Here is a 12,519-nt window from a genome sequence, read left to right as displayed (position 1 = left end):
TCCACTCCATATAACAAACTCCCCATATAAAAAGCTGTCCCATGATCACACATTAAAAGCCTGCCTGAATAAAACTGATTTTCTTTCTTTCTTTCTTGCTGCTTTTGGTATAGGGAAAAGAACCCTAAAGTATAATGTAATGTAAATCTGTTAACATAAGAACTACTGCTATCTTTAAGGTGTGTTGTAATATGAAATGAAATATATAGGTTGTGTGTGTATGTGTGTATGTTATAGAAATAAGGCTAATGTAATTCAGGGCACTATATCTCATTGTTCTTCACTGAGACCTGTTGAGGTCCCAATAGAGCAATGACTTCTAAAGGAGGGGTGTGTGTGTGAAGGAGACATTGGGCAGATTTAGATTTTCATGATTGTCTCGCCATCCTCTGGTAATTTTTTGACCAGCCCAAGGCCATTTGATGCTCTTCCAAAGTAAAGAGATTCATTTGCCTTGCTGAAATAAGGCAGTTTGACACTGCTTTAACTGCTATGACTCAATGCCATGGAATCCTGGGATTTGTATGTTGTTTTGGCACCAGAGCTGTCTGACAGAGAAGGCTAAAAATTTCACAAAACTACTAATCTCAGAATTCCATAATATTGAGCCAGGGGAGTTAAAGTGGTACCAAGCTGCATTATTTCTGCAGTCAGATGCAGCCCAAGACACTGGTCCTATGTTATATTGCAGAAATGGGACTGAAGATAAGCAAGGTCGATACGTGAGGCTGCTAGGCTCTAGTCAGAACAGGGCTGCCAAAGTGAAAACTGGGAAGGACTCCTGTACATTTAATGGCTGTACAGAAGCGAACATTTCAGCAGGTTGCATGGCAAGCAACATCTGGTGAAATTCCCTCCTTTGTACAACAGGAAGCCATTGGTTAAAATTACTGAAGAGACTTCAAAGTACTTCATTGCCATTAAAGTTTCAAGTTTTAAAAGTAACTGTTTCTCAAAAGTATAATAGATATTTTTAGTTGCTATTAAAAAAAACCTGAATAGTGTGTGAAGTCAAACAAAAACTTGAAAACAACTTGTTCCAATCTCACTGCTCTGTTTTGCACTGAGTAAAGCAGGGTTGGGCAACGACAAAGATTTGGGGACAATCCTCCTCCTCCTCCTCCTCCATGGTCCACATTCACAGATCATGTCACACCAAAAGTGACAAGACATCACTTCTGGTAGCATGCAGCCATCATGGCTGGTTGTCTACTTCTCCATGAAAGGCTTTACCTCTAGACAATTCTGTCTTTCAACCTGAGAGCTGTACAATAGTCACTTCAGAAATGCTTTCTGGAAATAAATAATCATAACCACATGATGGCAGTGTTGACATGATATAGTAGAACATCAAGTTTTCCTGAAAGTGAAACACATCCAGGAAGATTAACTGTGTATGTTTGTGTACCTTCAAGTTATTTGTCAATTTATGGTGACCCCACCGACTTCATAGGGTTTTCCTAGGAAGGACTACTCAGAGGTGTTTTGCTATTGCCTTTCTCTGAATACATCCTACTGTGTATCTATTTTCCCCAATTTAAACAGCAGTATTGGGCCAGGTGGGAGCTAGATCAGGACTCAACCATTAAGTTCCTAGCTTGACTTCTTCTTATGCTCAGATCCTGATTAAAAAACTATTTTCCCAATATCCCTAAAAGAGAAATCGCCAGTAAACCCTGAAAAGATGCAATTGGTTATTTGTTTCAAACAATTTATTCCTAAAGCCAGTCCCCTTTATATCTGTTCCCAAGTGCAGAGCTTGCTTGCTTCTGCCTTCTTGACTTGTGTCACTTCACAATGATCCAGCCATCCCCAAATCCCATCAATCCTGAATCTCCCTGTGTCTCCCTATTAATTCTCCCTCTATATAATTTCTCACAACTAAGGCATGCCAGACCGTTTAACCCAAATGAAAGGAGAACAAAGGGGTGGGGTCCAGCTACAAAGCCATTGTACTCAGGGTCCAGAGACCAAGTTTTCTTACAGTCTCCCCATCACCACATTAATTGTATTGTGTAACCACTCTGCAGAATTTTATAGGGATCCAGAGGTGATCGTCTTCTCTTTGTAAACCTCCTGTGTTTTTCCACTGCTGTTTAATTTCTTATTCCACCCATTTAATTTTAAATTTAATTCCCCAGTTCTCAACCAGGGAGTCCTAGTGCTTCACCAGACTACAAGTCATTAGATTCCATAGGATTTTGCCATGACAGCTAAAATGGGAGTGTTTTGTTTGTCTAGTATGGGCCCTCACTTGACACAGTTGCCTGACTCCCGTTGGTTAGTCCTAACTCTAATAGACCCATTTATATCACTTGTTGAATGGCAAGTCTTTACCCACTGATTTTTATGGTCTACTCTAATTGGGACAATAGGATTCAAGCCAGTATATTCCACACACCATGGTGTCGTAATAGCATTATTGGGTCAACTAAATACATCATTTGAGATATGGTCATGGAGAAGAGTGCTGAGGAAACTGTGGACAGCCACAAAGACAAAGAAATAGATCCTTGAACAGACTGAGACTGAGCTCTCCCTGGAGGCCAAGACAATGAAACTGAGGCTGTCATACTTTGGCCACATCATAAGAAAGCAGGACTCACTCAAAAAGACGTTAATGCTTGGAAAGTTGGATGGCAGAAAGAGAGGAAGACTGCACACCAGATGCCTAGACTCAATCAGGGAAGTCATGGACCCAAATTTGCAGGATCTAAACAGAACAGTGGAGGACAGGGGGATTTGAAGATGTCTAATCCACAGGGTCTCCAAGAGTTGTACCCAATTTAAGGGCTGTTTACAATAACATGATATAACATATAAGGGAAATTAAGGACATTACTATACACGGCTTTCAAACTGTGATTTCTCTGGGAGGGAAGTGGCTTTGGAGATTCTCATCACATGCCACTGGCTGTCCTGTCTCCCACCCATCCCTTTTCCTTCATGGGGTAAACCTGTGAATGATCTTGTCATTTCGCAGGTCCCCAGGTGTGAAATGTCGCTCCTGGGGCAGTTGTACAATTGCCAAACACACTCTCCCCTCCTCTCCTCCTCCCCCTGTAAGACGAATGAGTGAGCTCTGACTTAAACCCAGAGCTGAAGAACCGAAGAACCAAGGAATTGTGCTTTAAACATAGCTAAAGGAACAAACAAGATGGTTCCGCGCAAAGCACTGATGTGACGAAGGTATTTGGCAACCGAGGCGAGGAAAGTCTGAAACTTGGAAGCTGAAGCGGGGTGCCGTCCAGGTGTGACGAACCATGACCGGGAAGAACCTTATCTCCTGAGTCGCCATGATGAGGAACTGACAGGACAATGGAGAACTTTGAACAGAACGAGGTGCTTTGAACACGGACTGATCTGAACAACCTGTCTGTCCTCCCAGAAGAGGAAGTTGAGTAATGGGCTGCAATATTGCAAGATTCCAGCAGCCAAGAGCCAGAGAGAAGGAAAAGTATAAAGATCCTGGACTTTCATCTCCATTTTGTTGGCATCTACCGCGGCAACGGTGTCATCCCCAGCCTTCGAAAACACCTGATCAATGTTCGGCGGAAGGAAAGTGTGTGTGAGTATTGTATGAATGTGTGAGTGAAAGAGCTCTTGATAATCAATGGTTGTGTTACTTGTGTGATTCAATAAATGTTACATGCATGGTGTTTAAAACCAAATTTGGTGTCTCAATGTCTTTCTCAGCCTTGCTGTGAATAGGTCCACGGAGGGAGAGGTTCTCATTACACGCTCTCAGGATAAACAGGTTGCCCTTACAATCTTGGGCATAACACCCCTAGCCACCCTCCCCTTGCTATTCTGAAGTCCCCTGATTCTTTCTTTCTCTTTTTAAATTAAATCTTGGCAGCAGAGCTACAGAATGATGCAGGACAAAAGAACCCCCTAAAAAGACTTGCTGGAAAGGGCATAAGGCACAGAGGCATGGTTAAGGGAGAGGTCAGGAAGAAAGGGCAATGGAAGGCAGCAGCCCTGGTTCAGCAAAGGCTGCATGATGTTATGATTTTATTAATAATTATATAACTGCTGCAAGAATGAGGCTTGTGTGGAAGAGTTCAAAGTGACAATGTTCTAGTCTCAGCATTAACATTCTGCTAGAGCCATTAAAGGAAATATGAGTCGCTGAAAAGCCCATATGCGAGTCTTGAAAACATAGTCTGTAGAATCAGTATGTAGAGGACTTGTGGCAACTTTGAGACTAATTAAAGAAAGAAGTTGACTGCATGAGCTTTTGTAGACACAGGGGCTATATAGACCGCACCAAAGGGGCGGTTTGCAGCTGCTCCTGTACTGGCCAGATCGGGGCTGTGGCAACCTCACACTGCAGCCCTGATTTGGCCTCTGGGGGTGCAAAAAAGCAGCTCCTTTATGTGACCTCCAAGGAGCATCATAGCCGTGGCAGTGTGGCTTTATGTATTTCTGTAGGTTTTCTCCTTCTTCTTTTCCCCTTGCTGTAAAAATGCAAAATGTTTTATTGTTTGGCGCTGCATCATGTGGATGCAGCGCCGGAGTTACACCATGATATTGCATGCTATGTGGACCAGCATGCACCAAAATGGCACCCTGGGGGGCAGAGTTAGGGTGTCCACTGTGAGGATGCTGTGCCCTGGCTCCGCCCACAGGCCGACACAAAGTCTACTTCCTCAGATGCATGGCATGGAGTGGAGAATCCAGACAGACTGGCTGGTTGTGTGTGAGAGTATCAGTTGAAAATAAAAAATCTTGTGGGTATGGAGATGAAGTGACAAGTTTAGTCACTTCCACGCCAGCATTCTCTGAAGATGCCAGCCACAGATGCTGATGAAACATGAGGAATAAACTCTTCCAGAACACGGCCACATAGCCTAAAAACCCACAAAAACTAAGTTCAGTTTTAACAATGGTTGTCGGGAGACAAAGGCAGAAGGAAGGATGTTGCACAAAGCCATATGAATGAATATGGGAATGTAGTATGGGAATGAGAGAGGAGATGTGATTAATTAGCCAAGGGAGCCCTCATGAAGATTGGGGGATTTGATGAGTGTTACAATGTGTATAATGTGCCAGGAAACCATTGTTTGTGTTCAACCCACTGCTGATAATCCCACTCCATACTTGTGATCTTAGGTAGTACATTCAGTTCTGCCTTATCCAGTTGCATGTGGTTTCTTCAGCTTCAATCACAGTGATTCGTTTGTGTTTGTGTTTACAAGGAGCAGAACCTACCACTCCACCAAATGCACCTGAGGAAGTAGACTTAAGTCTAAGAAAGCTCATGCTGCCAAGTTCTTTCTTTCAGTTAGTCTCAAATGTGCAACAAGATCTCTCTACATCTTGAAAACCTTATTGATTACTTGGCATGGAAAGTTTAGGTCAGAGTATTGGAATTTGCAGTTTCCATACGTTTCAGTAAGTAAATTTATACTCATCTGAACTGTTCTAAACAGTTGGCTAGGGCCAATGTGAGTTGCAATCCCACAAAAGCTGGAGAGTCATGTGTTACCCCCAGCTCTTGCATAATGATCCTGATGGTATAGTTTCATAGTCCTTGCTAAGAATACAAACATTAAGAAATGGTGCAATTTAACTTTATGTTATTGTAAATTGGCTTACTATTACAGTATATAACTTCCCAGCAGGATGCCAGCCAACACTGACATGGCTTTAACAATCAGGAAAATAAACAGGTTGGCTCCCAATTCCTCTGTGTGTAAGAATATGGATGACTCAATTTCTGCTTACACTGTAAACTTCATTATCATACACGTTTGTCAGCCACAGCTTGGATTTATTTCAATGGCAAATGTAGAAAACAACAATATATCTCAAAGGAAGGGCAGAAATGGAAAGCTTGCATAAAGGATAGGGAGGCTGAATAACAACAGACATTTTCATCAAGGTTTTACCAAGGCACAGGGTGGGAAACAGAAAAGTAATTTTGTCACGAAGAGCTAACACAAAAGCAGGCAATTTTTCAATTAGATTTAGCAATATGCCACTCAGTCCTGGTCAATCCCACTGTCTTTTATAGGGGTTAATACCCATAGATCCTAATACATAGGACTACAGACTTTTAAATCAATCCCAGTCAAGGTCAAGGGTTTACTTGGAAGGAATTCCTACTCTGTTCAATAGCACTTACATCAAGTAAGAGACAATACACAGCCGCTTTAATATACTGTAACACAGAGACTTACTAAGCAAAACCTAGAGAAGCGATGCCTAGGATTTGCTCACTTCCCAACCAGAGGCACTGCTCCAGTGTCCTCTGAGACGAGATTACTGTAATTCAAATTATGTAGAAACATGTCAATATGCCATAAATATTTATGAGCACTGTTCTCTCTCCAACATACCCCTCCACCCCAGCCTTTCCATCTCCACTAATCCTAGCTCTTTTCTCCAATTCCTGTGCTTGTGAGAGCAAAGTCAGAAATGCTTGGTGGTGCAATGCAATACTGACACTGAGACCTGGGAAAGTATGCTGTTCCAGTATAGTGCACATGTCAACCAAGGTCAAGGGTTTCTTCCTACCAGCATAATGCCTCAAGCTGCCCACAGCGGTCTTTTTATTCCTGAACATTTCCTCTGGGAACAGCAAAGAGCCTTGTGGCCCCTTAAAACCTAAGCTGTTTTATGGGCATAAGCTTTCATGGGCTGTAATCCATTCCCTCAAATGGAGATGGGTTGCAGTCCATGAAAATGTATGCCAAGTAACATGTACAGCTGGAATCCTGTTGGTTAGTCCCAACTAGAATAGACACATCATGAATTGTTGAATGATGAATAAATACATAGGTAAATCCCATTTGCTTAGTGGGTCTGTTTTAGGTAGGACTAGCAACAGAATTAAAGCCTTAATTTTCGGCCACAGAGCCCGAAAAACCCACAAAAAACCCTTAGTTTTTTTGTTGGCAGAAAACTTTATTTTCTTTTTGCTACAACAGACTAGCACAGCTACCTTACTCCAGTCCCCAGAATCTCTAACAACAGTTTATTATCGGGATACCCAATAGGAGAGCACATCATATTGGAAGCCACATTACACAAGTCTGGTCACAGCCTTTTTATTTTTATTTTAGTTTTTCTTTCTTTTTTTATACTGCTAATGTATTTGATAACACTCACACAGCTTAAAGGAGTTGTAGCTACCTCACTGGATAGAGGGTTTTTCGTTGTTGTTGTTGTTTTGCAATGCACTGGATAGTGTTTGTAATGCCAACTCAATTTATTTTTCTGTAGGCTTAAAATCAATGCACCCAACCATCTAGTTACCCATGGAAAGAGTTCAAATCTCTGGTGGTTATCTAAAACATGGGACCAGGGAGAGATGAATTCCTGGGGGAAGGGGAAAACCCTATCTAACTTTGCCATTGACCTGTTTAAAGTTAATCACCATGAGATTTTCTTAATTAGATTTACAAACAATGGGTGCCAGCAATTTTTAATTATATGTTGTAACTGTTGTTGGGCAAGGTGACACAAAATAAAACCAGGCCAAACAACCTAGGTCAATTGATAAAATGCTTCTGAAATGTTAGCATGAGACCGGCTAAATAGATGATTTGCTTTCTATAAGGTACATTTTTCCATTGGAATTTGAACGTCTAAACTATCTTGGCCAAAAAAATTGCCAATGTGGTTTTTCCACCCTTGCTATGCTCTTACATTATATGACAGGAGGAAGTTCAGAAGGTGGTAATTTACCTATGAATGAATTTGTTTTGCAATTGCCCTATTAAAGTTTGAAACCAAGGATTCCTGTCAAGAATAAAATTGACAATCAAATCTTAGACTTAAATCACTTCTTTAAAAAATCACATCAGAATACGCTTTAAAACAATAGTACTTTCAGTTCAAGCATGATCCATATCCAAGGGGAATTAACTAAGCAATACTATGAATAATCTACTGATACTAGGCATAATTCCAGAGTATTATCTCTGAACATATTCAAGCATTTGTACCTTTTCTTCCAGCCTTACAGGAAACAGGAAATTATTTCAGTTATTCCTTTTTTGAGAAAAGTCATCTTGTCTACTGAAGCAATATCAAGGACATTGGCTTCAATGGAATAACAGGAATAGGTGAAATCAATAGTGATGCATATAGAACACATTAGGTACACATATAATAATTTTAAGCACTTCTAAAGGTACTACATAAATTCACTAAAATGAGAAAGTATGAAGCTGCTTTATTAGACTATTGATGTAGAACAAGTATTGTCAAATCTGATGGCAGAGGTTGAAGAAGTAATAATGAATTACTTACAAGAAGTTACAAATTTGTTTTGGGGCCATGAGAGAATGACAAGTTATACAATGAATGAAAATGATTTTTTTTAAAATTATGGTACAGTAAGTAACATTTTCTACTTTAATATGCAAGTTTTAACCTGTAAGAAATAAAGCTTTATAGTTTGGATGTTACATTCAAAGGCCATTTTTGAGATATTTTTAGTTGGATGTTTCAACTGAATTTATGCCGTTATCTGAAGGTTTTATACACACACACATGCGCGCGCACACACACACACATCCAAATATATTAGAAAAATAAAGGAAAAGCAAAAAATGGCATAACTAAAATTTCAAAAAAAAATGGGGTGATCAGTAACAAATTACTTTGAAGAGGGTTGTAATGCATTAAGCAAAGAATTACTTTTTTAAAGTAACATTACAACCTGTGCCTGATGGCAAAAGCTCACTAGGATCTCAGGGAGAAGTCTTTTCTATCTCTTGGATCTAAGCAGGTCTTGAGGGCTGAGCTTGGCAAAACATGAGTTTACCATCCAGCCTTTGGCACCTCATTCATTAGATGAGGGTGAGGGGGAAGAGAAAGCTAAATTCTTTTAAGTTTTTAAAAATTAGCTAGGATTCTGCATTCAAAAATGTATGTGCATCATGTAGCTGCATCTCTGTAGTTATGTCTCTGGATGTCAGACCTCCCTCCATGAAAAAACAACAGGACTATACTGGAAGGTACAACACTTTGTAAGATACCAGTAATAACTACAGGCATACTAGACACATTCCTGCTATAAATTGTTCTCTTGTCACTGCACAAATGCATTTATCAGAGGCTGACATCTGCGACTACAGAAAGTACAAAATATGTTTTCTATCCAGAACAGAATATATTCTGCAACAGTACCATAACTGCAGAAAATGACTGAGGTCAAAAATCAGCATCCTGAAATTTGCAGTTTTTATTTATTTATTTATTTATTTAAAATCAAGTTTCTGGACATTTTGGACAAGGAATATAGGCTTAGAATGCCTACTGAAATGTCCTAGTTTCTTAGTGCACTGACCGAGGGCATGTGATCAATAAAATATTCAACTGTTAGGAGGCAGAGCTTTCCTTTTTCCCTGCCCCCCCCCCATTGCTAGCAGAAATAGAATAAAAATATATGCATTTTCTAAAATCACATGGTTTTATACAGCTTGAAGAATTCAGTTTTTGTTGAAACAAAGCATGGGCTAGTGTGGCACAGACATTTGGTTAATTTACCTATCTGGATTAACATACTAATTCCCCCAAGTACTGCAGAAGAGTATTCTAGAAGAGTATTGTTTTTCTGAACAGTATTCTGAAATGACTGAAGTTCAATCTCTTACATTCTCTCTTTGCAACCTTAAGGAAAGGCCATCAGACAGATATGTATGCTTTATTATTGTTGTGTGCCTTCAAGTTATTTCTGAGTTATGAGAACCCTAAGGTGAACCTATCACAAGGTTGTCCTGGCAAGATTTGTTCGGAGGGGTTTGCCATTGTCCTTCTCTTGGGCTGAGAGGCTGTGACTTACCCAAGGTCACCCAGTGGGTTTCCATGACCAAGCAGGGATTCAAATTGTGGTCTCCAGAGCTAGCTCAACACCCAAATCACTAAACATGTTGGCTCTGCATGTATGCTAGTTTGCTAGGTGTGCTATGCTAGGTATGCTAAGTATGCTACAATATGTATGATAGATTACATTAAAAACTTGCCTGCAATCATAAACATGCTATCTGTTCTGAGTTGAAATTAGAAAGGAAACTTACATGATCAGGCTGTTATAAGAGAATTACCACCCTGTTTCTAGTAAGCAAGCCAGATTGCTGTCCATGCCTCCTGCTATGCAATTCTTATAGAAATGAAAATTCATAAAGAGGAAGAAGATATGTTCCATGGCACTTAGCAAAGAAGCTTGATAGGAATCTATATTTCATTCAGATTGTTGGGGGGAAATGAAGCAGGATACCCACAGAGCATACTAACAATCACAAAGTGACAGATGATGGCAAATACTTCTCATGCCAGCAGTCTAGGATTTTTGGAACCAGAGCAATCCCTTTCTTGATGCAACATTTAGATCCTGTAAACAAAGCTCATAGCTGAGAACCAATTCATGCAGGTATAATGTGTATAGTTGCCTTGACCATCTGAGGCTGATTGAGAAAGAACAGATTAGCAGTAGACTATTGCACAGTACTTTCAGCTGTTGCTTATTCTTCTACTTTTGTTCAAAACCAAGTGATGGACTGTGCCTTGGCAGATCCAAGTCTTGAGTGTGGACAAACAAACCCAGAAGAAACAACCTGGACCAAAATTGCACAGATTAGATTAAGCTGTGGCCACCTAGTAATCCATAATATTAACCATATACAACTTGGGTAAGAGGAAATGCTTAAAGACGGAAGCAAATGTTCAACAAATTTGATTCTGTCACACACACACAAATGCCTCTATCTGGCTTTTCTCCTTCCAGATCATGTAGCTCACTTTAATTTATGTATGAATCTGGTTTTAGTGCAGCTTCCCCACCTCAGCTCATATCATTGACTGCAGTTGGCAATGATATAGGGTAAACTGACTAGAAGCCTTGTGGGTTTTTAAAGTTTTAGATGTGCCTTAAGATAGTGCCCTGAATCCTATTGGTTAGTTCCAAATGCAGGAGGGCCATTGGATAAACTGTTGAGAGTGAATCAACATGTAAGTAAATGTCATTGATTCAATGGGTCTACTCTAGTTAGAACAGGATTCAGACCACTATACAGATATGTGTTATCTTCCGGTCCCACCCGACACAGATATTAGTTCTTAAATGCACTCATTGAAGTCCTGTATCTGAGCTGTGTGAATGGTAGATAACAACACTATAAGGTAGTCTATCATTTTTTAGAATGTCTGTACACTGAAAAAAAACTAATGTGTTTTGTCTTGGAGACCAGCCAGGGGCAAAGTACTAAGCAAAATTCGTTAAGAGACGAGGCAGTAGCAGACCTTTCTGTTTCCCTGTCTGTGTCATAATCTAAATAAACCAATCATGTCTCCCTGTCCTTCTCCTCCATTGTTTGTGTCACAGTCTGAACATGATTCCTGGGAACAAGGTATGACATAATGCATTTATAAATAATAAATTATTTAATTCAGAAAAAAATGCCCAGCTAATTTTGAGTGAACATTAGCAAGACGGACTATGGTAGCATCAAGCATTGTTGAGAAATCAATCCATTAATTTAATATGCTATTGATACATATTAGTGCAACTGCCTTTCTACTGCTATAATTACAAAAAGGTACAGTATTTGTTTTTTTTATATCAAACACTTGACCTGTGAAACCTGTATAAAGATACTGCAAATATAATAGTCATCAGAGTTATATATTTTCAAACCTTTAAAATTAACCATAAAACTTTGTGTGTGTATATATGTCTATCAGTTTATGTTATAATTTCTATGTTAACACTAGTATTGAGTTGTTCTCTTCTAAATACAGACTGATACACATTCTATTCCACCACATGCACCTACAAACACATGACCATGCACACAGCATTTCTATGTGCTTTTTGAGGGAATATACAGAACTATACAATATTTAAATTAAAAAAATAAGATGATTAGGAAACATTCAAAATTAACTGTAAGTTATGAAAGGATATATAGACATGATGTGAGGGATCATCTTTATCCATCTGTAAAAACACTGAAGACTAAGAATGACCTAAGAATCAAAACTCTTTTTCCAGCAAAAGATGGGGTTACTATGGACCAACATAACTGCATAGAACTGGTTTTGTTCATGGAAGAGAGTTCATATGAGGTATGGAGCATTCTCAACAGCGCTGAATCAGTTCTTCAGTTTAGAAAAGCTATTCTTCTCATAACAGGTGGTGTTGGAGGCCCATCTGAAAGTAAGCATCTGTTTGCTGGTGGAAGTGGTCAACTGAAGCCTTTCTCATTCGACTGGTGAGCTGGCACAGATACCTTAAATACAAATGTAGGTCACTTGAGTTAATAACTCAGAATAAAATACTTCAAAAAGCATTCTTGGATTATTTAGAGAATGGCACAGATGTATGATGGTCACCATTACTATGGTTGGCTTTAGGCTACTAGAAAACTCAGAAAATGTATTACTATTTATACAGCAATGTCAAAATGCAATGGCAGAAGATCTCTCACATATGTCAAAGAAATATATAGCATTCTAGTGAGACACAAAAAGCCCAAGGTGACCCAGGAGTTGCAGATATGACAG

General features: G+C 39.5%; 1 protein-coding gene across 5 annotated transcripts in view; it reads right to left on the bottom strand.

Moving 5' to 3' along the window:
* Positions 1 to 5,716: 5,716 nt before the first annotated feature.
* LOC121916550 (protein SOGA3-like) overlaps positions 5,717 to 12,519 on the bottom strand; it is a 49,220-nt gene continuing 42,417 nt past the window's right edge. For 2 of the 5 annotated variants that reach the window (XM_042441811.1, XM_042441798.1), the window contains one exon: positions 5,718 to 12,245. Coding sequence is in view for 2 of the 5 variants with exons in the window: in XM_042441798.1 (XP_042297732.1) it covers positions 12,140 to 12,245 (106 nt within the window). In the remaining 3 variants the exon portion in view is untranslated. Of the gene's footprint in view, positions 12,246 to 12,519 lie in introns of all 5 variants that reach the window. The other 3 variants (XM_042441833.1, XR_006100886.1, XR_006100885.1) reach the window with 3 other exon arrangements.

The sequence above is a fragment of the Sceloporus undulatus genome, chromosome 1, assembly GCF_019175285.1.
Source record: "Sceloporus undulatus isolate JIND9_A2432 ecotype Alabama chromosome 1, SceUnd_v1.1, whole genome shotgun sequence".
NCBI lineage: Eukaryota > Metazoa > Chordata > Lepidosauria > Squamata > Phrynosomatidae > Sceloporus > Sceloporus undulatus.
Note: the sequence above shows the minus strand (reverse complement) of the source record. Positions and strands in the feature narration are given on the sequence as shown.